Source organism: Peromyscus maniculatus, chromosome 13 (genome assembly GCF_049852395.1).
Source record: "Peromyscus maniculatus bairdii isolate BWxNUB_F1_BW_parent chromosome 13, HU_Pman_BW_mat_3.1, whole genome shotgun sequence".
In the NCBI taxonomy this organism is placed as follows: domain Eukaryota; kingdom Metazoa; phylum Chordata; class Mammalia; order Rodentia; family Cricetidae; genus Peromyscus; species Peromyscus maniculatus.
Window position 1 is genome coordinate 26,593,323 of NC_134864.1, and position 24,235 is coordinate 26,617,557.

General features: G+C 37.8%; 1 protein-coding gene across 3 annotated transcripts in view; it reads left to right on the top strand.

The window, feature by feature from the left end:
- Nucleotides 1-24,235, top strand: part of L3mbtl4 (L3MBTL histone methyl-lysine binding protein 4) — a 410,639-nt gene that overhangs the window by 159,580 nt on the left and 226,824 nt on the right. For all 3 annotated transcript variants that reach the window (XM_076549829.1, XM_016008230.3, XM_076549830.1), the window contains one exon: nt 1,643-1,753. In XM_076549829.1, the coding sequence (XP_076405944.1) occupies nt 1,643-1,753 (111 nt within the window). The remainder of the gene's footprint in view (nt 1-1,642; nt 1,754-24,235) is intronic.

The window sequence follows — 24,235 nt, forward strand, 5'->3', positions numbered from 1 at the left end:
TGATGCAATTAGAAATACTTGTGTTCTAAGTCAGTGGGTTTTAATATACTCTTCCCTTCCAAATTCTACTTGTGTTCTTCCACCTCAATTAACCTCTTTTTGTTTGTTTTTGATTTTATGACATAGTATTTCTATGTAACCCTGACTGTCCTGGAGCTCTCTATGTAGACCAGGTTGGCCTCGAACTCACAGAGCTCCATTTGCCTCTGCCTCCCGAGTACTGGAATTAAAGGCTTATCTTTAATCAGAACTTTATACATTAGGTATTTAAATAATTGTATTTACTGCATGTTTTCTGGAGATTAGATGAGATTGGGAGGAAAATGCTCTTTTATTTTTCTAGGAAAGGGTTTACTGGTGGATGTAGGGTGAGAAGCACACAGAAGAAAGACATCTGGGAGGCTAGTGATACAGGAGTTTCAAGGCTTTAACACTTCAGTAAGCAAGTGTGCCTAATATGTGGTAGCTTCCTTTTCTCTCTTGACTTTATCCAAGTCTTCATTTAATTTTCCTATAGGAAAGATTCAAGAAAATGAAAAGATGGAAATATTAAGCTACAAAGACACTTCTGGGTTCTAGCTGATTTTGGATCAGCTCAAATACGTGTATTTGGCATCTACAACCCTAGATAATTACATTCCTTGTGGAGGACAGTGATCATGTGGAGAAAATTAGGTCTTTTCAGAGACCCAATTATATTGGCATAGTCCATTTAGTAGGTGTAATAATGCTTTCAAAAGAAAATATTCTCCTATAAAAGCTGTGGTGAGGTTTACCAGATACTGGAGAATGGCTTAACTGTTTATTACTGACACATTAATAGAGATTTATTTTCCTGTTGCCACTTCTAGACTTGAGAAACTCAATATACTTTCTCACATAAAGTCAGCTGGACACTTTTCATGTGAAATAGCCTTTGAAGTGAAGCCCTTCTGCTCACCTATAAAAACTGTTGGAGTAGTTTCACTTTTGACAGTTAAATTTTCTTAGGACAACTACTTCCTGGGCCCAATGGGTTTCCCATCCTATTTGCTTTATTGTTTGATTTTTATCATTATGGACTCTTGATCCCAAATATTTTCAGACATAAGCCTGATGTTGTAAGGTGAGACTGTGAAAGAATAGCATATGGCTTTAAATTACATCATAGTTGAACTTTAAGGGAGTGTTGATGTTGAACTTAAGCAGCTTTTCTCAAAGTTTAAGTTTAGAAAACATCATATTTAGCTTTTTGAGTGACTTGCTAAATAAGACATTTCCTCTTAAGCTATACATTTTAAATGGGCAGTGGGAATAGCAAGCACAATCTTATTTTGTATTACTTTCAGAAAACGTCGAAACTAATGCAGAAACTGCATTAAGAATTTTGTCAAACTTTGACATGACCGTTGATAAATTCATAACTGAATCTTTCTCATGTTTTGAAGCTAGTTCTAAAATGGCCAAAATTTTTTTTCTTTCTCTTTATAGGTTTTTGTAAACACTGATTTGAAAATATGCATTAAGTCCTATGCACTCTTAAAACTAAATCCCAACTTTGTTAAAGATCTGTGTGTTTACGCCGAAACCGTGGTCCTGGACAGTGCAGCCGGAGCGGCTTTTGGTGCCTTGTCACTGACTTTGTTACACTGTAATTCTGCAGAGGGCTCCTCATGGCTTTTTGCCCAACATGAAGCTGGAAGCCGTGGACAGAAGAAACCCCCGGTTAATTCGTGTCGCCACCATTATAGATGTTGATGAGTACAGAGTAAAGGTACGTCTTCACTTACTGCATCGACCCCCCCACAATATGTCTTCTGTTTCCCCCATCTTGTCATCTCCTTTACCTTCCTCAGTTTTTAATTCTAACGCAGAGTAGTTTTCCATGGAGAAAAGCCATTATGGATCTGATCTCGGTGATTGCAAGGATGTAAACTAATAGTTTCTCCAAGGCAGGAGGCCAGCAACAAGGTGCTGCTTTCAAATCTCTGTAGTTGGACTTTTTTGTTGGGACCATTGCTTCCCCAATAATGACATGGAAACTTACTATTAATTATGAAAGCTTGGCCAATAGCTTAGGCTTGTTTCTACCTAGCTCTTATAACCTAAATTAACCCACATCTTTTAATCTGTATTATTTTACTTGGCTTGGTTGCCTTGACTCTCTACTGCCCATGCTGCTTCCTCTCCATCAGGCTGGTGACTCTGCCTTTCTTCTTCCCAGGGTCCTCTCTGTCCAGAAATCTTGCCTAGCTATTCACTGTTTAGCTTTTTATTAAACCAATCAGAGTGACATATCGTCACAGTATAAAAAAAAGATTATTCCATAACACCTCCCCCTTTTGTCTAAATAAAAAGGAAAAGTTTTAACTCAACATAGTACAGCTATATACAATAAGAAAAATTATCAGATATTGTCTAAATAGAAAGGAGAGATATTAACTTTAACAAATGAAACTGTGTACAGTAAGAACAATTATCAAGTAAGAATTATATTCACAATGTCCTGTCCATTTGTATTTGGCAAATTCAGAAAAAAAATACTCCATTTCTATCCTGTTTTGATTAGTCCAAAGTTTTGTACTAATTTATATTCTATCATAACTAAGAAAAACTATAACTATCTAGTCTTCAACCCCATCAAAGATCCAGAAGGATATAATATTACCTGAGTAAACAGGAATTGCAGAACAAGCAACTTACAAAACTATAGAAATGACAGAGTCATCTGGTTGCCTGAACAGTTACCCAAGGTTCCTCTGCAACATTGAAGCATCCATCTTCGGCCTGTAGTCCTAGAATATCTGTCAGATGTTTTTGTGAAGCAGGAAAATTTTTAAAATTGTCCTACCCTGTCTTGGAAAAGTTAGGTCATTGCTCTTTTGTGTCATCCTTGTCCAGTTTTGACAGCATACTGTCAGCAGTTGAAGCAAGGGCAGTTTCTTGCTCAAATGGCTAGCTTTTGCCACAAAGAAAGTAAAATCCAATTGGAGGTTCTTTGATGCCCATCATCCTTTTTTTGTAGGAAATTGGTGCTGCCAGAGGCAGACATATCTCACTGTCATGAAAAGCCTTAATGTTGTTATAGTATTTTAAATGCCATATTCTATAGGTCTTTGAAGTGTTTGAAGGTCACCTTTCTATCTAAAATATATCTCTGTATGACATTGAAAACATACCTAACATGACTATAAGTTTGATTGTTATAGATGACTAACTATTAGCCTGTATTTTTTATTATCCTAAATAGCTTTCAAGGACTAAAACTTGACATTTTTAAATAAACTGAATAGGTACAATACCTTAAAGAAGAATGGAAACATACATACAATATGACAAAAAATAACCTTAAATTTGTATCAATATACAAAAATCATACCAATGTAAAGTATTGAGACTAGTGATTATTCAAAAGTAGACTCAACAATCCACCCTTTTATCCCATCATTTTTGTGCTATATCTCCCATTTTTCCCTTTTAGAAAGAGATCCTTGAATCTAATCTCCTTTGTTAAGCTTTCTTTGACCATAACTAATAACAATTTGTAACCAACTACCCTAAATGATGACAAACATCCATAACCCACTGAAAAACCAAAAACCACTGACCCAACTTCTTGGGAATGTGGGCATTGTGTTCTCTAGACTGCTTCCTGTTGTTTAGGGGTGCTAGAATCTTTGGGGGACCCTGGGAAAATTTGGATAATGGTAAAATCCTGGGTAGAACAGTCTGTGAAGCTAGACCATCTCAGCCAGTAGCCTTGAACCTGTTCTGGATGCAGAACTCTGAGGAAATTGTAACAGAAGCCCTCTGAGAGGCCACCTGTTTTTATTGGTGTCTGGTCACCTTGCCCTGAAAACACATAAACTTTCAAAGGTAATATACATGTCTGCATTAACATAAGTATGGAATGTCCTGTATGCACAAGTCAGTTGAAGATGATTTTTTGTTCTATGCTTGAGGAGGTAAAGGCATCTATCAACTATATATCCATTTGGACTGCATAACCAAACTATAATTTAAATCTCTATCCATGTCATATGAAAGGATGACATGTAATAATAAGTCACATGGACTCTATAGCCTACATAATTTATTAAGTCTCATATCATCTCTGAGCTGTTCTCATGCAGAGGGGTCAGCTAATATACCTACCCTGTAGTCTTTCTTGACTTCCTCCCCCATGTCTATAGCCAAAATACTTAGGAGGTCTCCCCCCAGGCAAATCTGATCTCTATTAACCTGGAAGGAATCCACAGCCTTTCATTTCCTATGGAAACAAAAGCATAACCTCTTCACCAATGTAATACATTTTTTACTTCCATTTTGAAGTTAAGGCATTCCTAAAGTATATAGGTTGGTTTGATCCAGCAGTCCCTTCCACAATCCAATGTCTCAGCAGCTGCTGTCTGTTTACCAGTATTTAAAAAAATTCAAAATTAACAAAGTGCCGTATAAAGTCCAAACTCCCTGTGTTATAATATTTCCCATTCTTCTGTGGCTTATTTCTTTTCTTAATTATTGCTTTACTTCTCTCTTTAAAATTTTATTATTTTTAAGCTATTTATTTTTGTTATGACTGTCTATACATTTTTTTCCTTTTTCCCCCCAAAGCCTAAACACACTGTAGCCTGTTTAGAGTTTTTTTTTCATCTGAGCCTGCCTTACTGTGCATCTGTATCCTTTCCTGTCTGCCTGAGCAAAACTTTAAACCACTGCCAAGTTTAGCTCATGGCACACTGTTGGCTTAAGCCCACAAGCAGTGGCCCGGAGATGCTTCTCTGTAAACATGGCCCATATGAGAGACTGTGGGACTAGGAAGCTGTGTTTGGCTGTGTAGCGGTGTGTTTGGAACCTTTTTGTAAGCTTTCTTAGGTCTTATGTAGAAATACATGCCCCTACATTGGATGCTATTTGTAGTCAAACTATTTTGTCTTGACCATCAGGTCCCCAGTAATGACATGGAGACTTATTATGAAGCCAATAGCTTAGGCTTGTTTCTACCTAGCTCTTGTAACTTAAATGAACCCATATCTTTTAATCTACATTTTTTTACATGGCTCGGTAACCTTTTCTCTCTGCTGCCCATGCTGCTTTCTCTCTATCAGGCTGGCAACTCTGCCTTTCTTCTTCCCAGGATCCTCTCTGCCCAGAAATCTTGACTAGCTATTGACTATTTTATTAAATCAATCAGAGTGACAAATCTTCACAGTATACAAAAATATTATTTCACAACAAACCTCTACCTGCCTTCCTTTCTCTTCCCATGTCTTTGGGTATTTGTATACAATCTCTGGGTTGGGCAGGACCATCACTGAGAAAGACTCTAAGACATTTCTACTTGGATATTCTGTCAGTTCTCCCTTAAAAAAAAAAGAATTTGTCTTCTTATTGTTAGCATTACCAATTTTTTTCTTGAAATTATTGTCATAATTTCTATGAGTCTTTGTTTTCTGCTTTTGCTTTAAAAAAAAAAAAAAACAAAATGTGCTTTGGCCACTGTAGCCAAAAGTTAGGGCTGAATTAAAGACTTGATGAACAGATTTCTGTATTGTCCTTGTTGAATACAAACGTTTTAAGAAAATGAATGGGGAAAATGAAATTTCCCTAAAAGGAAATCATTTGATCCTTTATATAGAGAGCAGAAAGCATTTGTCAGCTTGCCTTTATTATATCTTGTAAGGAATAACAGTTAAAAACAATTTTACTTCCAAGCACTGTTTGTTTTCATAGTAATAAACCAGTGAAATAAACTGCTTTTTATGGGCATTCTATCAAAAAACGTATTTGTTTGATGTCAGTTGATACAATTTAAAGGAAATTTTATTTCATTTGCTTTATCTTTAATTTGAATAATTCATTTTGTGCTGTTACAGGTACATGAGTTTGGTGAATTTCAGAGACAAGTGTAGTGCCTCACCAGAGATCATTGGAAGCATACATGGGGGGATTCTTTATTTGTCTGACAAAATAACATGTGTGTTCAGCAGCCAAGTAGCTGTTATCTCCCATAATACCTTTTTATCAACATGCATCTTAAATTTTATTTTAAGCATACCATTCAGGTCTTATTTGGGCTTACCATTGTTGACTTCTTGGCACTCCATGTGGAAATACACTGCTTCTCAGGTTGGCTCTGCCGTAGTTTCACAGTTATAACTGTCGTGTTCAGTTATTAGCTTTCACTTTAAATTTATTGCATTTCAGTTTTAATAACATACAAAAATGATCTAAGTTTTTATTAAAGGACTATTTTATTGATACTCATAAGAAATGTATTCTGGTTTGCACTTCATTATTTGTGGCTGCCTCATTATGTGGAAAAATTGAATTAGCCTGTTTATTATCTTAAAATATAATTTGAAAAGCTTTATCTCTGAGTGAATTTATTGTATTCTTCATTTACTATCTCAGCATTGAGCTTTAAAATCTTTTGGGCATTTAGCATTTAGCTGATCATTGCAAAACAACATTTCATTTTTCTCCTCACTCTTTTTCATTCATGGAAATTGTCCTTATTGGAGGAAAAAGAATTGAAGAATACTTAGTACCTGTGAAAGTATTAAAGCCATAATTGTTATCTCTGTGGAGTTGGGCATAAATGAAGGCCTTTAGGATTTTAGAGTTCAATTAAAATGTTTATCCAAGTGGATACCTTGTATAGCGTGTAGTCTATCAAGATGTACCAATGTTGGAATATATTTAAGCGTCTTGCGGCCTCACACACAGCCTTAGCCTCTTTCTTGCTGCCTGTCTTTTGGCAGAGTTTGTCTGTACCCTCTACTCTTTACCTCTTTTCTGCCAGTCATACTGATGGATAAATATTTGTCTTGCCCCATGAGGTACAGGGTAGATCTTTGAGCTGACCATTTTCTAACAAGACACAAGGGTCAAAAATATTAACTCAATATCCATTCTATAACATCCTTCCAGAAAACAAGGTACTAAAATGAGGGCTGGGTTTTTTCTCTGAATTCTTGTGTACAGAAGCTGAAGGTCTTTGGCAGGTGATAAAACATTTGAAGCTTTTTGTTTTTTTATCTCAGTAATTCCTACATTCCTCAATTGATATGATGATCACATCATTCTGTGATTTTTTTCCTCCTACAAAGTCAGTGTCTTTCTAATAATTTTTAATTACCGGCCCATAGTAGACAATACCCTTGTGAAAAGAGACATGGAAGAGGGGTAGCATTGATTGTACCTGGGGTTCTGACTATCAGTTGAAAATGTGTAAGCTCTTTCCCCCTTCTCAACCCTTCCTCATTAATCCTCTGTTGGGAATTTAATTCTGTAGAACGTTCTGAGAAGTGCCACAAATTGATCTAGGTTTGACTTCTTGTTCTGGCTCTTTCTTAACTTTGCCATTAATTTGATAATGTTACTCCACTGGTATCTAGGTATTATAGTAGTATATGAAAGGAGCATAGTGGATACAGAGGAAAAATGCAGGAGTTATGGAAACTGAAATAACAGAGCAATGCCCTGTGCTGATGAACGTGCACTTGGTTCTGGACTCTAGGCTCTCCAGTGTACTATCACCGTTGTGTCTTCAGAGCAACTCTTTTAAGAAGTTTTTGTCGCTGCTCTGCAGTTGGTGAGGAGAGCTTAAGGAACTTCAACATGGTTTCAGAGAGCTAAACTCTGAGATGAGGGTTAAGCTATTGAGCCATTGAGCTGAGCAGGGATAAACTATTGAGACAGAGACCTTAGGTTGACACTGCTTCAGGGATGGGATGGTCAGCAGCCAGATTCATGGCCACGTCTTTTCAGTTCACTTTCCTTTCTGGTCAGCTGTCTGGTTTTCATTCTAAGACTATCCATTTGGACAACTGTGTCTCTCCAGGAGGTCAGTTGTGAGGTTTTACTTGCCATGATTGGATATTAAAGTGCCATTTCCTCCCTTATGTTGACTGGACTTATTAATTACCATGGTTACTCTCTAATAAATATTTATGATGGACTCGGTGCTTCTTGTTCAATTTATAGGCAGCCATTATGTTTAGTAATTACTCTTTTGTTTGACTGCACATTGCACTCTGCCTTATCCAAAACCCATTACTGTCATCTTATCAGGAAATGCACATTAAACTACAGTAGATGGGTGGTTACTTTGAGGAAGTTTTGACTCTATTCAGGGGCAAAGAATATTCGTCTATGAAAAAGTAGAAAGAGAGTAATAGTTGATAAATATTTGCCCCATGGGAACTGAAGCTAAGCTGTGAAGTAAATTATAAATGAATTCCAAATAGATGTTTTAGGAAGTTCTCCTGAATCATTAATAAATTGAGTCTCTTCAGCAAGCCTTTTCATATTTAATGCATTAACTGGGTGTATTTGTGGTATTTCCAAATGAAATAAAGGCATTATGATCAAGGAAAATTGTCATGGTAAGTTGTCCACTTACATGGCTAGAAACTATTTTGGATCTTAGATAAGACTGATAAGTTGAAAATATTTTGATTCAAAGAATCTTTAGGTATGCTAACATAAAGAGGTCCAAATATAAGTTGGCGAGTGTTCACTTAATTTACAGTTGCCTATCTATACTTGACCTCTGTGAGTCCTAGTTTAAGTGTCAAGGAGGGGGGTAAGCTCTAGAATAAGTCATCTATCTCATTTGCCAAAGTCTCTTGCTGTGACACATTTCTGGAAACACTTTTGAAACATGAGGATAGGAGATGATATTGACCTTAAAAAAGATCGTTCTTTGAGTTGTAAACTTTGTAATTAATGGCCATTATAGTGTCACAATAATTGATGACTGTCGTCATCTAGGAAGAAGACAGACACTTTTTAAAAGTATTATGACCAATTCATGAGAAGATAATTTTTATTTCTGGTGAAACTGTAAATTAGTGTCAACTATGATGTCCAAAAAAAGTTGAAGTAGGTAGATCGTCACCTGGTAAAGATGCATTAGTGTAAGGGCAATTATCATAAATAGCAGTTGTTATAATACTTATGATGTTTACCTCAGCAGGAGTCCATGGCTGTCCTTCACATGCTATATGCTTTCTAATTCTCCAGTACCTTGCAGTCACCCTTTATTGTGCATGATGCAGAGAGTGCTAGCGCTGGGAGCTTAAATAACAAGGGATCATAGTGCAGGACACTGGTGTCCTGGTTCTATAGCCCAAGCTTCTAACCCAGGGGCAGCACATTTTCTGTAAAGGGCCAGAGAGCAGCTATTTCTTAATCATGATCTTGTGGTGAACCATGTGTTCAGTGTCCCCACAGGCAATATCCAAAGGGTTGGATGATCCTCCAACTGGGTCCCACAGTATATTCACATGCAATAAAATATACTTTTTTGTTAGAGCCACTTTTAGCTTGTACTATAAACAAGAACAGATGGCAGCAGGACTCTATTTGGCCTATAGTCTATAACCTGCCAACTCCTGTCTTAACAGATACCATGTTGATCGGATGATGAGATGAAGCATTGTCATCTGCAGCATAGATAGCTTTATATCCTTCTACCATATCTTCTGTTTGATTATTGAACCAAATCACACCTATTTTTGCTTCAATCTAGTTTTAAATATGTTTTTCACTTAAAAAAAGAGGTGTAAGATATGATGCCTGCTATGTCAGTAGTAATTTATAGTTTTAAAAGAAATGTATATTTCCCAATGTGAAATGATTCTTATCCATAATTTGAATTTCAGCATGAATACAGCCCAGCTCCCAAAATGATATGTAATCATTCACATGGTAGGCTTACCTATCACCTAGAAACATAATCCTCCCAACAAATGTAGGGAGAGAGTTATCTTCCAAACTTGTATTAAAGTTGTTGTACTTAGAACAGAAACAAAGGCCAGACAGCCAAATTCATGACTGCAATGGAGGTAAATTGTCAGACCTCCCCAGGAGCTCCCTCATGCTCACACCCATGTTACCAGCTGTCCTGAGAGACCAAGCAAGTGTCTGGCATGATTATTTGGCTGGAGGCTTCATCTGAGTCATGAGGCTAGCTAGACTAGAAATAGAACAGTTCACAGCTTTCTGTGCAGAGCACTGTCTGTGTAGAAACTTCTTAAATAAAATATAATGGTGTTGCAGCCCTTCTCTTGGGTTATGTGGTTTTCAGAGCATCTCAGGGCTGCTACAGATTATATAGTTACAAGGTGGACATGTACACATATAAAAATACTTTATTGTGTTTGTGTTTCTGGGGTTAATGGGTAATTGAATAAGGACACCATGTTAATCTAACCATTCTTAAACTAATAAGACAGGCTGCCTATACTCTATGTTATCATTTCATTCAAAACTGCATATTTGCTCAAAAAGCAGGAGACCCTTGACCTGCTGGCAGTGACACCTTTCATTCCTTACCTGTCACAGGACCCAGTGTAGAATGAGTGCACCGAGTGTTTGTTGAAGTTGACTTTGGAGGAGACCTACACATTCCCTGTTGTTCTGCTGAGCTTCTAGAAGTGTGATTTCCATCCAGCTGCAGTTCTGACATTTCTCTTGCCCTTACTAATACTGACACTAAACTCATTATGCTGAACATTGCCTCTTTTTCTCACATCCTACTTTTTTACAGCACTCTATTCTTACACTGGAGGATTATCTCCCAAAATAAATAACTGAACACAACCACTTCAAGATGGACTAGCTAGGCACAGTTGTGAACTTCTCCAGCCTATTCCAAAACAGGTGCCATTTCTTATAAGAAAAAATGATAGGCTCAGACAGCCTATAAATTGTGTAACATCAACACAATTTATATCCAAGTTGTAGTCATATTATGTTTCTGTTGCTACTGTAACAAATAAATACAAATATAGTGGCTTAAGGCAATTCAGAATATGATATTATATTGTGTTAGGTGAAAAGTCTTTTGGGGATTAAAATCAACTGTTAGAAAGGCCAATTCCTGGAAGCTCTGTGAAAGATTCCCTTTCCAACGTCTAGTGTCTGCTTTATTCATGGGTTTTTGGCCCCTTCCTTTGTATGGAAGGCTTACAGTGCACTGACATCTTCAGAGCAAACTCTGACACTCCTGCCTTCCCATGATGAACATTGTGATTTTTTTCTTTTCTTTTTCTTTCTTTCTTTCTTTCTTTCTTTCTTTCTTTCTTTCTTTCTTTCTTTCTTTCTTTCTTTCTTTCTTTCTTTCTTTCTTTCTTTCTTTCTTCCTTCCTTCCTTCCTTCCTTCCTTCCTTCCTTCCTTCCTTCCTTCCTTCCTTCCTTCTTTCTTTCTTTCTTTCTTTCTTTTTTTTTTGTTTTTTCGAGAAAGGGTTTCTCTGTGTAGCTTTGCGCCTTTCCTGGGACTCACTTGGTAGCCCAGGCTGGCCTCGAACTCACAGAGATCCACCTGGCTCTGCCTCCCGAGTGCTGGGATTAAAGGCGTGCGCCACCACCACCCAGCGAGCATTGTGATTTCTATGGGTCTCCCGAATGATACTGGGTAACACCTTCATTGAGAGCCTTTATTCATCACCTTCAAGATCCTTCTCACCCTGAAGAGTAGCACTTTCACAGGATCCAGTGGGTTAGGAAGGGGGCATCTTTGGGAGATCAGATGTCATAGTTTCTAAGGGGGAAAAGTGTATTCTGGCTTGGAATTCAAGGGTAGAGTTCATCATAGAGTGGAATTCATGATGGCAGGAGTTTCAAGCAGCTGGTCACATGGCTTCTACAATCAGGAACAGAGTGTAACACATGCTGCTACTGCTCAGTGCCCTTTCTCTATGTGTAACAGTCAAGGACTCAGTCAAGGAATTAACCACCAACAGTAGGTGGTTCTTTCCATGTAATTCATGGAATCAAGAGAGTGTGCAAAAAGAATGCACAAAGGCCCATTTCCTGTGTGATTCTGAAGTCTGACAAGTTGACAGTCAACATTTAGCCATCACAACTCTACCCTTATCAATCTGATACCCAAAACACATCACATTTAAGATATAACCTTCTATCTTTTGTTTGCATAGGCTCATAGACATTTTACAATAATATAAAATCCATTTGGTTCAATATTGCATTTCCCATATTCAGTAACATTTCTAACACTTTGAAGGTTGAAAATCTTAGGCTGGGCATGGTGTGCTACATGCCTTTAATCCCAGCACTTGGTAAACAGAGGCAGGTGAAGATCTCTGTGAGTTCTAGACTGGCCTGAACTAAATACCATGTTTTAGGCCAGCCATGGCTACCTGGTGAGACTTGGTCTCAAAAGAAACCCTATAAAGAAAACCTATATGACCTTTTACAAAGTCAAAACCAAGCTACACACTTCCAGCTAATAATGAATGACACAGAATAAAAGTTCTTATACTAAAACAAAGATCCATAACATAACAAGGTATGACTAGGAAAAATCCAGCATCATAGACACCAAATCCTTCAGCTCCATGTCTGACATCCGGGGGCTCATATGGAAATTGGCTGAGTTCCAAAGGTCTTAGGGAACCTCAGTACTCCAGCTCTGCTGCCCTCAGTAAGACAAACAATCTCTTTGGACAGCTACATCCCATGCCTTCAGCTGTCTTCAGTAGATGTTCCATAGTCTGAGCACCTCCAGTGTCCTGTAGTCTCCATAGCAACTTAGGCTTCATCTTCACAGCTTCCTAAACTGGCCACTGGTGCCATTGTTGCAGGCAGTAGACCCTACAATACATCACCTGGCTTTGTCTGTTCTCTCTAACTTCCTCAATCTTGTTTCCTTCATGTCTTCAAACTAGTACCATGTGGATAATGCCAACAAACTTGGGATGCTGCCAGCTTGGGATGGAGCCTTGTCACATCTGGGCCATAGATGCATCGGCTCTGTATCTTAACCCTGTGAGATACTTGCCTAGGCAGTTGTTTTTGAGGAGGAAAAAAAAACCACTTGGCTTTATTAGTGTAGATGATTGCATCTTTACAAGTTAGGTGGTTCTCATGCATGGGGTCTTGCCTTCAAGTCACTTTTTCTATTGTCCCAGTGCCTTGCCTTGTCTGAAACTCTATATTTGTTCATAAATCTTTCTTCCATGTAGAAAATTAGTTGCTTGTCCTTAAACTCAATTGCACCCAAGTACTGAGTAACACAGAAGAATACAACAAAACGTGTAGCCAATATATCAAAAGAGTAGCTCCAGTCCAGTTTCTGATAGAGACCTTTTATTTTCTCACTGAAAATTTATGAGTTAGACTTCTACTGTGTGCATTTCTCTTAGCCTCACTATCTTCCAAGCTTGCACCAGGATAGACCAGTAAGCTCTGCATCAGAGTGTTTGGATCTTTCTGGCCCAAAGTAGCAGTAAACTCTTTCACTTTCCCACCATAGAACAGTTACAAGACTCCAAGAAACACATAGTCAAGTTTTATCATAGCAGTCATCTCATTTTTGGAATCAATTTCTGTCTTAGCTTTCTTTTCCCATTGCTATGGCAATATACCTTCACAAAGGCAACTTCAAGGAGGAAGGGCTTATTCTGGATTGTAGTTTAAGGGTATGGTCCATCATGGTAGGGAACTCAAGGCGGCAGAAGCTGGAAGCAGTTGACCACATTGCACTACAATCAGGAAAAGAGGGGGATGAATGCTACTGCTGTCAACTTCTCTGTTTTCCATTTATACAGTCCAGGCTTCCAGCCAGGAAAGAGGTAATACCCTATGGGCATGCTCAGAGGCTTGTCTCCCATGCCATTCTAAATTCTATCAAATTGACAATTAGCTTTAGCCATCACAACTTGGTTCTTGCTCACTGCCATGTGGTAGATAAGAATAAAATATTCAGTAAAAAGTAGAAGTGATGAAGCATAATGCACTAGCAATAGCTTTTGTTTACTGAGTATCTCCAAGGTAGAACAGATCATTCCAGGAAATATGGGCTCTAGAGGCAAGACTGTGTCTTGGAACCTGCCCTCACTATGTGGTTGGGGAAATGGAGAAGACTCTTAGATCAGTTCAGTAGTATATGGCACAAAACTTCCAGTGTGGGAAAGTCATTTCCAAAGTAGTGATTGTGAACAAAGGGTGACATCTGAAAGTAGATGTCATCATAAGTGGAACAAAAGCATATAACATGTCTTATTTCATTTATATTTGCAAGCACTGGATACCTCTATTTACTATCATGTAGCAACAAGGATTCAGTCTCTTTTGATGTATATGTATATGAGCATGTATGGTATGTGTAAAATGCAGTCTAAGTGGTTCTCTCTAGCAGCCCTACCACTTACAACATTGTTAGGATATGAAGTTTATGGATACATTTAAAATTAATGCCTCTAAACTGGTTTTCAGTGTGGCTGAGTCACAGTGACAAGCTTTGGATGGATTTCTGGTTAAGAGGATAGAAGTCATCAGCTCTCCTGCTCCTTCATCCCTTAAGAGAGAGTGCTGGTATTTCTACTGTATTGGTTTCTGTGCAATTGTGTTTAGCTATTTTCTTCTATGGTTTGGTCCTCTGGAATCTTCTTGCTGCCTTTTATTGCCTTAAGATCCTCTTACTGGCATTTCCTAAAGCCTTGTTCTTGTACTTTTTTCCTTTCTGTACTGGTATCTCTCAAGCCGAATTGCATATTTAAGTTGACCATTAAGAATTTGTAGTTTGGAAATCTTCCCCACATGATTTTAATACTTGTATGACCTGAGCATTTCTGCTTAGTCTTCTCTGTCATAATGACTTCATCTATCCATTGCCTTCGTTTTCAGTACTGTATATTTGCACATAGCTTTCAAATTTGTATCTATCACCATGAACTCTTCCCTGAGCTCCAGTCTTACATCTTATTGCTACTCTGTATCTCTTACATTTTTAAAGGTAATGTTTCCTATGCTAAAATCCTGCACACACCTGAATCTTCCCTAGATGTTCTCAACTAATGACTGTCTCATCTGCCTAATTCACCAAACTAAAAAGAGTATTATTAACATCTACCTGTGTCAGAGCTCTCATACATAGCCAAGCACCACATACATGGTATTCTAACTCCAGATAATGCATACTGAGCTCTACTTCCTCCATATCCACTCATGTCTGCCACCCCAGTGAAAGGTAATAGCATCTGTTACCTGCATCACCATGGTTCCCTCATGAGGCATGGCTGTGGACCTGGTTAGACCATATGAATTCACACAACTCAAAAGTTCCAGCAGGACCTTAAACATATGGGCTGGATCATAAGGTTCCCCTGTTTCCACCCTTTAGTATCTTCTCATTACATTTGCTAAAAAAGTTTTTCACTTTAGTAGATTGTGCAGGCTGGTCCTGACATAAGTCCCCGACATCTCTTATTCCAACTTTATTGCATTTAAAGATAACTATAATATTTGGAGAAAATGGAAAATATGACCCTTGGACCAGTGCCTCTTGACTTGTTTTTAACAATTTCCCATTCAAGTTGATAGTGATAATTCACTCACAAGTATGTTCTCTCTGATTTTGAAACTGTCAATATCTAGTCTTGAAGAACTGGCCACATGCAGCAGTCTTGTGAGAAATGATAATGATTTGATAACCGACTTCCCTTACTGGCATTGTTTGTTAGAATTTTGATTATTAGGTACATCTTGATTCTAGACTCATTCAATTGAAAGCAAGACAGGGAAGGAGATGTGTGATCCAACAAGGAAAATAGAAGACTTTGTGTTCCAGAGCACATCCTAGCTTGTACGGGCAGCAGATGGGCTTTCACAGATATACAGAAGTGCTCAGTTTTATATGAACATACATTTTAAATGAACCTTGAAATCTAATCAGATATGTGGAATTACTGTGTTAATAAGCTATATAGAGATAATTTTAAAGACATTCAAAAATCCGTACATTTGGAGGCTGAGTTCAATGATATTACATAAGGAATCTCCACTTTAGCCAAGCTAAACTGTAGAAGGACCACAAGTTCAGGTACAATTTGGGTTACAGGATTAAGCCTTGTATTGAACAAAGGAATGAAAAACAAAACAAGAACAAGCTTATTTCTTTTAGTTCAATACAAGGCAATGGCCATTTGTCTTCCCCTTGAGAGTCTTCCAGGAGTTTCTCACTTTGTGGAGATGGTAATTTTTGTCATGATAATTAGGGAGCTGTTTATTTAAAGATTTCTTTGTAAGCACGAATTCAGCACTTTGGCTGGCTAGACAAAGGTAAAGAGTCATTCTGAGAGTTCTTAAAATTCATCTTGACAAAAGTCCAAGAAAACCTTAACCCCATTCTCGTCAATGCACTCCAGTTCCCAGATCAACCCAATGAATGAATCTCCCACCATCTTCTTTTAGTGTTCATTTTCATATGATCTTGCTTCCCATTCTCTGGGAAAAGAAGTCAGTAAAATTGCTGATATTTCTGTGGCTACATACACCTTTATATTAGTTGCTACAGATTTTTCCTGATCCTAACTGAAGAAATTCATTATCACATGAATTTAATTTTCATCATCAGATTATATGACAGGAAATTTTACATTTGCTTTATTTCTTTTTAAGAAATCTTTATTTATTTATTTATTTATTTATTTATTTATTTATTTATTTATTTATTTATTTATTTATTTATTTATTTTTTGGTTTTTCGAGACAGGGTTTCTCTGTGTAGCTTTGCGCCTTTCCTGGAACTCACTTGGTAGCCCAGGCTGGCCTCGAACTCACAGAGATCTGCCTGGCTCTGCCTCCCGAGTGCTGGGATTAAAGGCATGCGCCACCACTGCCCAGCTATGTTTTTTTTTATTTTTTAATTAATTTTTTTTCATACAATACATGCTGATCATACTTTTCTCTTCCCCAACTCTTCCCAGATCCTCCCCATCTCCCCCTACACCAAACTCCAAGCCCTATTGTTCATTCCTAAAATTCAAACAGAAATTCAAAAAGCAAGAAACACACACACATACACTCACACACACACACACACACACACACACACACACACACTCACACACACACGCACAAAGATGGAAAATAAATATACATGCTAAAGACAAAGAAAACAAAAGTGCCCAAGGAAAGCAAAATGAGACAAAATGTCTACGAAAATAATACTGAGTTCTTTTTGTGTTGGGCAACTAGCCTGGGCATGGGGCCTACCTATCACTGTGGTTAATATACCCACTGAGACTCCACTGGGGAAAACTTATTTTTCCTTTGCCAGTGGGCATCTATTACAGATAGCTTCTGGGTAAGGAGTGGGAGCCTGTGTCTACTTCCTCCTCTCAGTGCTGGTGCCTCGTCTGGATTGAGTCTTTGCAAGGCATGAACAGTCTGTCACAGTCTCTGTAAGTTCCTATGTGTATCAGTCCTGTTGTGGCTGGAAGACTCGACGTTCCTTGGTATCATCCATCACTGCTGGCTCTTACAGTCTTTCTGCCTCCTCTTCTACATAGTTCCCTGAGCTCTGAAGGGTGGGGTTTGATGAAGACATCCCATTTAGCACTGAGTGTTTGAAAGTCTCTCATTTTATGTGCATTGTTCCGTTATGCCCCTGTGTGAGTTCCCATCTACTTATAAGAGGAAGCATCTCTCAGGAGGACTGAGTGAAGCACTGATTTATGGGTAAAGTGGAATTTCCTTAGGAACCTTTTTGTTTTCCTATTTCCTTTTAGCACAACAATAATTGTATTTGGTTTCCCCCCTAGGCTCATGACCTACCCAATGTCAGGGTCTTGGCCACCCTCACTGTGGCAGGCATTGGTTCCATCTCATGGAGTATACCTTAAATCCAACCACAGAGTAGTTGACTACTTCTCTAACATTTGGCTCACTATTGCACCTGCATGTCACAGGCAAGTCACTGTTATGTCATCGGGTTTGTAGCTAGGTGGATGACCACCGTTCTGCTGATGTATGCACAGTACTTTTCAGTGCCACAGACATTAGTCAGTGGTGGTGAAGCCTCTAGTTAGGCACCAGCTTTATACCTCTGTGCTGGAGGAGATACAGATGTGTTATCTCTAGCAATGAGGTCTTACAATCAGTTTGTGGAGAGCAAACAATAGCCTTCACAATAGCCTGTGAGAGTTGGGGTTCCCATGGGGCATCTTTGGCCAGCGACTCAATATGATGCAACCCATTCCTGGTAATGGAATGCTTACTTGGTAGCATAAGATGTCTAACCGGGACATTGTTGGTTGGCTCCAATTATATTAATTTACTTACATAGGTAGGTTCTATGGTGGCAGATTTCCAGGTGGCCCCTCAAATGGTCCTTAGTGTAGTTTTCCCTTTCCATATTTCCTCCCTCACCCTTATCTTCATCCTCTTCCCTGTTTATTTCTCCTATTCTAGTCTCCCTGTTTCTAGATAACAATATATTCTATTAATATTTCCTTTGGAGATCTTCTCCTTCTCCTAATCCCTTACTCTATACCTAACCTCTGTGGTTACCTAGGTTGTAGCACATTTACCTAAGGTATAAAAGGTAACATCCACTACAATATCAGTCTTTTGGGGTTTGGATTACCGAACTCAGGATGATTTTTTTTCTTGCTCCATCCATTTACCTGCAAATTTCATAATTCAATTTTTGGTAACAGCTGAATAATATTCCATTGTGAAAATGTACCACATTTTCATGATCTATTAGCCAGTTGTTGGACATGTAAGGTGTTTCCAATTTCCAGCTATTATCAATAGAGCATTCATGAGCATGGATGAGCGAGTATCTAATAGAATGTAGAAGACTTTAGGTTTTTGCTCAAGACGTGTATAGCTGGATCTTGAAGTAGAACTAGTCTCAGCTTCCCAAGGAACCACCACAGTGATTTCGATAGGAGCTGTACCATTTTGTACTCTCACCATCAATACGTAAGTTTTCCTCTTTCCCCACATCTTTGCCAGCATGTGCTATTATTGGTTTTATTGTTTTTAGCAATTCTGAATAGTGTAAGATAAAATCTGAATATAGTTTCGATTTGTATTTCATTGATGGCTAGAAAAAAAAAAAACATTTCTTTAAGTGTTTATCACCTATCTGTATTTCATCTTTTCAGAACTCTCTACTTGGTTATGTATATTTTTTAATTGGGTTATTTGTCTTCTTGATCTTCAGGGTTTTGTTTTTTTAGTTCATTATGCACTTTAGAGGCTAACACTCTTATCAGATGTATAATTGGTAAAGATCTTTCCCCATTCTGTAGCCTGCTGAATTTTTCCAAATGATGGTGTCCTTCACCACAGAAGCTTTTCAGTTTCATGAGGTCCCACTAATTCATTGTTGCTCTGAGTGCCTGTGCTTTGGTATCCTGTTCAGAAAGACTTTTCCTACGCCAATGAGTATAAGACTATTTCCCATTTTGTCAACTATTAGATTCAGGGTATCTGGTCTTGTTGAGGTCCTCGATCACTTTGGGTATGTGTTTTGTGCAGGGTGATAAATATGGATCGATTTTCATTTTTCTACATGTAGTCATCTAGTTTGACCAGCATCATTTGTTGAAGGTGCTGTCTTTCTCTCAATGTGTATTTTTGGTATCTTTATTAAAAGTCAGATGTCCATAAGTGCATGGACTTATACTATTTTAGTCCTCACAGTTTGAGTCCAGTAATCAATATGTCTGGCTTAATGTTAATACCAGGCTGCTTTTATTGCTATAGCTCTGTAGTACATTTTGAGATCATTGATGATAGTACATCCAGCAGTTCTTTTATTGTGCAGATTGTTTTATCTGTCTTGGATTTTTTGGTTTTTTTGGTTGTATTTTTTTTTGTATTTCCATATGAAGTTGAAGATTATCCTTTCAAAATCTGTGAAGAATTACATTGATATTTTGGTGGAGATTGCATTGAGTCCGTAGATTGCTTTGTGTAGGGTGGCCATTTTTACTGTATTAATCCTACTGACCCATGAACATGGAAGATCTTTCCATCTTCTAATGTCTACTTCAATTTCTTTCTTTAGTGTTTTAAAGTTTTTATTATACAAATCTTTCATCTGCTTGGTTAGAAATATCCCAGGATATTTTTTTGAGGCTATTGTGAAAGTTATTGTTTCCCTGATTTCTTTCTCTGTCTGCCATTTGTATGTAGGAACACTTGATTTCTCTGTGTTAATTTTGCATCCTGATACTGGACTGAAAGTGTTCATCAGCTCTAGAAGTTCCTAGTGGAGGTTTTAGGGCTCTTTATTTATAAAATCATATTATCTTCAAAGGAAACTACTTTGGCTTCTTTTCCTATTTGCATCCCCTTCAGTTGTCTTATTGTTCTAGCTATGACTTCACATACTATATTGAACAGATACAGAGAGTGGACATCCTTGTCTTGTTCCTGATTTTAGTGGAAATGTATTGTGTTTCTTTCCAATTACTATGTTACTGTTGGCTGTGGGCTTGCTATGAATCATATTTATTGTGTTAAGATATGTTCCTCCAGGACTTCTGTTATGAAGGGATGCTGGATTTTGTCAAAGGCCTCTTTTTCACATCTTATGGGATGTTCATGTGGCCTTTAACTTTCAGTCTTTTTTATGTGGTTCTGTGGTAGATTGTTTTTATTGCTTTAATCTCTGGGCTGAAGCCAACTTCATCATGGTAGATAATATGTTTGATGTGTTCTTGGATTTGGTTTGCAAGTATTTTATTGAGAATTTTTGCATCTGTGTTCACAAGGGTTATTGGTTTATATTTTTTCTTTCTTTGTTGGATCTTTGTGTGACTTAGGTATCAGGGTAATTGTTGCCTTATAAAAAAGATTAGAAAATATTCCTTTAGTTTCTGTTTTGTGGAATGATTTGAGGATTGTTGGAATTATTAATTACCCTTTAAAAATGTCATAGAATTCTTCATTGAATCTACCTGTCCCTGGGCCTTTTTTGGTTGGGGACTTTTAAATAATGCTTCTATTTTACTAGGGGTTATGGGTTTGTTTAAGTTGCTTAATTTTATCTTGTTTTGACTTTGGTAGGTCGTATATATTACAAAATTCATCCATTTCTTTTAGGATTTCTAGTTTGGTGGAATACAGATTTTAAAGTACGTCCTTGTTATTCTCTGAATTTCTTTTGTATCTGTTGTACTGTCTCCCTTTTCATCTTAATTTTATTAATTTGGAACTTCTTTCTTTGTCTTTTAGTTAATTTGGCTAAGGTTTTATCAATCTTAATATTTTTCTCAGAGAATTTTTTTCAACTCTTTTTTTCCATTGGATCTTTGTAATATTTTGTTTTCTTGTTTATTTCTGTTTTGTTAATTTCAGTCCTGCTGGTTTTTTCCCCTGAGATTATTTCTTTCTGTATACTCTTTTGTGGTATTATTTTTCTTGTTATTCTAGAGCTTCCAGGTATGTTATTAAGTTATTAGTATGAGATTTCTCTAACTTTTTCATTTGTCCCATAGGTTTGGGTTTGTTGTGTTTTTATTTTCATTGAATCCTAAAATGGTTTTTTTTGTATTTTTTTTGTATTTATTTTACAATACTATTTAGTTCTACATAATAGCCACAGATTTCCTTGTTCTCCCCCTTCCTGCCCCCCTCCCCTTCCCCCCAGCCCACCCCCCTTTCCCACCTCCTCCAGATCAAGGTCTCCCCTGAGGACTGGGATCAACCTGATAGACTCAGTCCAGGCAGGTCTAGTCCCCTCCTCCCAGATTGAGCCAAGTGTCACTGCATAAGTCCTAGGTTTCAAACAGCTAACTCATGCAACGAGCCCAGGACCTGGTACCACTGCCTAGATGCCTCCCAAACAGATCAAGCCAATCGACTGTCTCACCTATTCAGAGGGCCTGATCCAGTTGGGGGCCCCTCAGCCTTTGGTTCATACTTCATGTGTTTCCATTCATTTGGTTATTTGTCCCTGTGCTTTTTCCAACCTTCGTTTCAACAATTCTCACTCATATAAACCCTCCTCTTTTTCACTAATTAGATTCCCAGCGCTCCACCAGGGGCCTAGCTGTGGATGTCTGCATCCAGATTCTTCAGTCCTTGGATGGGGTTTATGGCACAACTATTAGGGTGTTTGGCCATCCTATCACCAGAGTAGGTCAGTCCCAGCTGTCTCTCGACCATTGCCAGCAGTCTTTTGTGGGGGTATCTTTGTGGATTTCTGTGGGCCTCTTTAGCTCTTTGTTTCTTCCTTTTCTCATGTGGTCTTCATTTACCAGGTCTCCTATCCCTTGTTCTCCCTCTCTTTTCTTGATCCAGCTAGGATCTCCCGCTCTCTTTCCCTCGACCCTCGCCCTTCATTGCTCCCACTCATGTCCAGGCTGTTCATGTAGACCTCTCCATTTCTCCGTGTCTTTCTTAGGGTCCCGTTTTCCAGGTAGCCTCACTGGTGATGTGAGTAGCAGTCCAGTCATCCTTGTTCCACATCTAGCATCTTCCTATGAATGAGTACATACCATATTTGTCTTTCTGAGTCTGGGTTACCTCACTCAGGATGATTTTTTCTAGATCCATCCATTTGTCTGCAAACTCATGATGTCATTGTTTTTCTCTGCTGAGTAGTATTCCATTGTGTATATGTGCCACAATTTATTTATCCATTCTTCAGTTGAAGGGCATCTGGGTTGTTAATTTTCTTCTTGATTCTTGTCTTGACGCATTTTTTTTAATTCAGTAGTGAGTTGTCCAATTTCCATGAATATCTATAATGAATGTTATTTCAATTTTCTTGTGTTTGTTTAGATTTGCTTTGTGTCCAAGTATGTGGTCAATTGTGGAGAAAGTTCTAAGAGGTGCTTAGAAGAATGTATATGTTTTTGTGTTTGTGTGAAATGTTCTGTAAATATCTGTTAGGTTCTTTTGGCTTAGGATGTCAGTTAGGTTCAGCATTCTCTCTTTAGAGCTTGTCTGGATGACCTGTCTATTGGCAAGAGTGGGGTATTGAGGTCTCCCACTGTCACTGTATATGGGTCCATATGTGATTTTAGCTCTAGTACTGTTTCTTTTACAAACTTGGATGCCCCTGTGTTTGTCACATAAATGTTTAGAATTGCACTGCTCCCTTGGTGAATTTCATGAGTAGGTAGTGTGCTTCCCTGTCTCTTCTGATTAGTTTTGGTTTGAAGTCTTTTTTGTTCAGATATTAAGATGGCTACTATGACACAATTCCTAGGCCCATTTGCTTGGAATGCCTTTTCCATCCTTCTACCTGGAGGTGATGATGTATTTGATGTTAATGTTTCTTGGATGCAGCAGAAAGATGGAACCTACTTTCTAATACAAGCTGTTAGTCTGTGTCTTTTTATTTGGGAATTGAGACCATTAATATAGACTGTTATCATTGAGCGGTATTTATTGATCTCTATTACTTTGTTGGTATGATGTGGATATTTCTGCCTCATGATTTACTGTTCTGGGACTATTTAATTCCTTGTGTCTTCTTGGGTATGTTTCACCTCTTCAGACTTAAGTTTCCCTTTTATTGAACTGTACTATAGATACATAGTGCTTAAATTTTGTGTTATTATGGAATATTTTTCTTTCTCAGCTGATTTTGGTTGATAATTTTTTGTAGAGTGTACTAGCTTGGGCTGGCATCTGTGATAGCTCAGAGTTTATAGAACATATGTCTAGACCCCTTTTCATACTCTCCACTATGAATTCTGGTGTTATTCTGATGTATTTATATCATTATATATTGTTTTGTTTTTGTTTTTGTTTTTTGAGACAGGGTTTCTCTGTGTAGCTTTACGCCTGTCCTGGAACTCACTGTAGCCCAGGCTGGCCTTGAACTCACAGAGATCGGCCTGCCTCCTGAGTGCTGGGATTAAAGACATGGTACCACCATCACCCAGCAATATCATATCATTATATGTTGATTTGCCTTTTTCCCTTGTAACTTTCAACGTCCTTTAAAATTTTTTTTTTGTTTCTGTACATTTAGTGCTTTGATTATTATGTGGCATGGGGAATTTTCTTTCCTGTTGTGACTGGTATTCTGAATGCTTCTTGTGCCTTAATAGGCAACTCCTTTAGGTTGGCAAAATTTTCTTCTATGATTCTATTTAAATAAGTTTCTGAGCCTTTGATCTATGTTTTGTTTCCTTCCTATGTCCCTATTATTCATTGATTTGGTATTTTCATAGTTTCCAAAATTTCCTGGATTGCTTTTAAAAATTATATTTTCTTTAGCTGAGGTATCAATTTCTTTTGTCTTGTCTTCCACACTTTAGATCATTTCTTCTATCTTTTGTACTCTCTTTGTAAAGTTTTTGCTTGGCATTCTAAATTTTCATTTCCAGTTTTATTTTATGTTGAGTTTTTTTTGTTTTAGTGATTCTATTTCTGCTTTCATGTCTTGAAACATTTTTATTGTTTCATTAAATCATTTCTTTGTGTTTTCACAGACTTCACTGAGAGATTTATTCATATCCTCTTG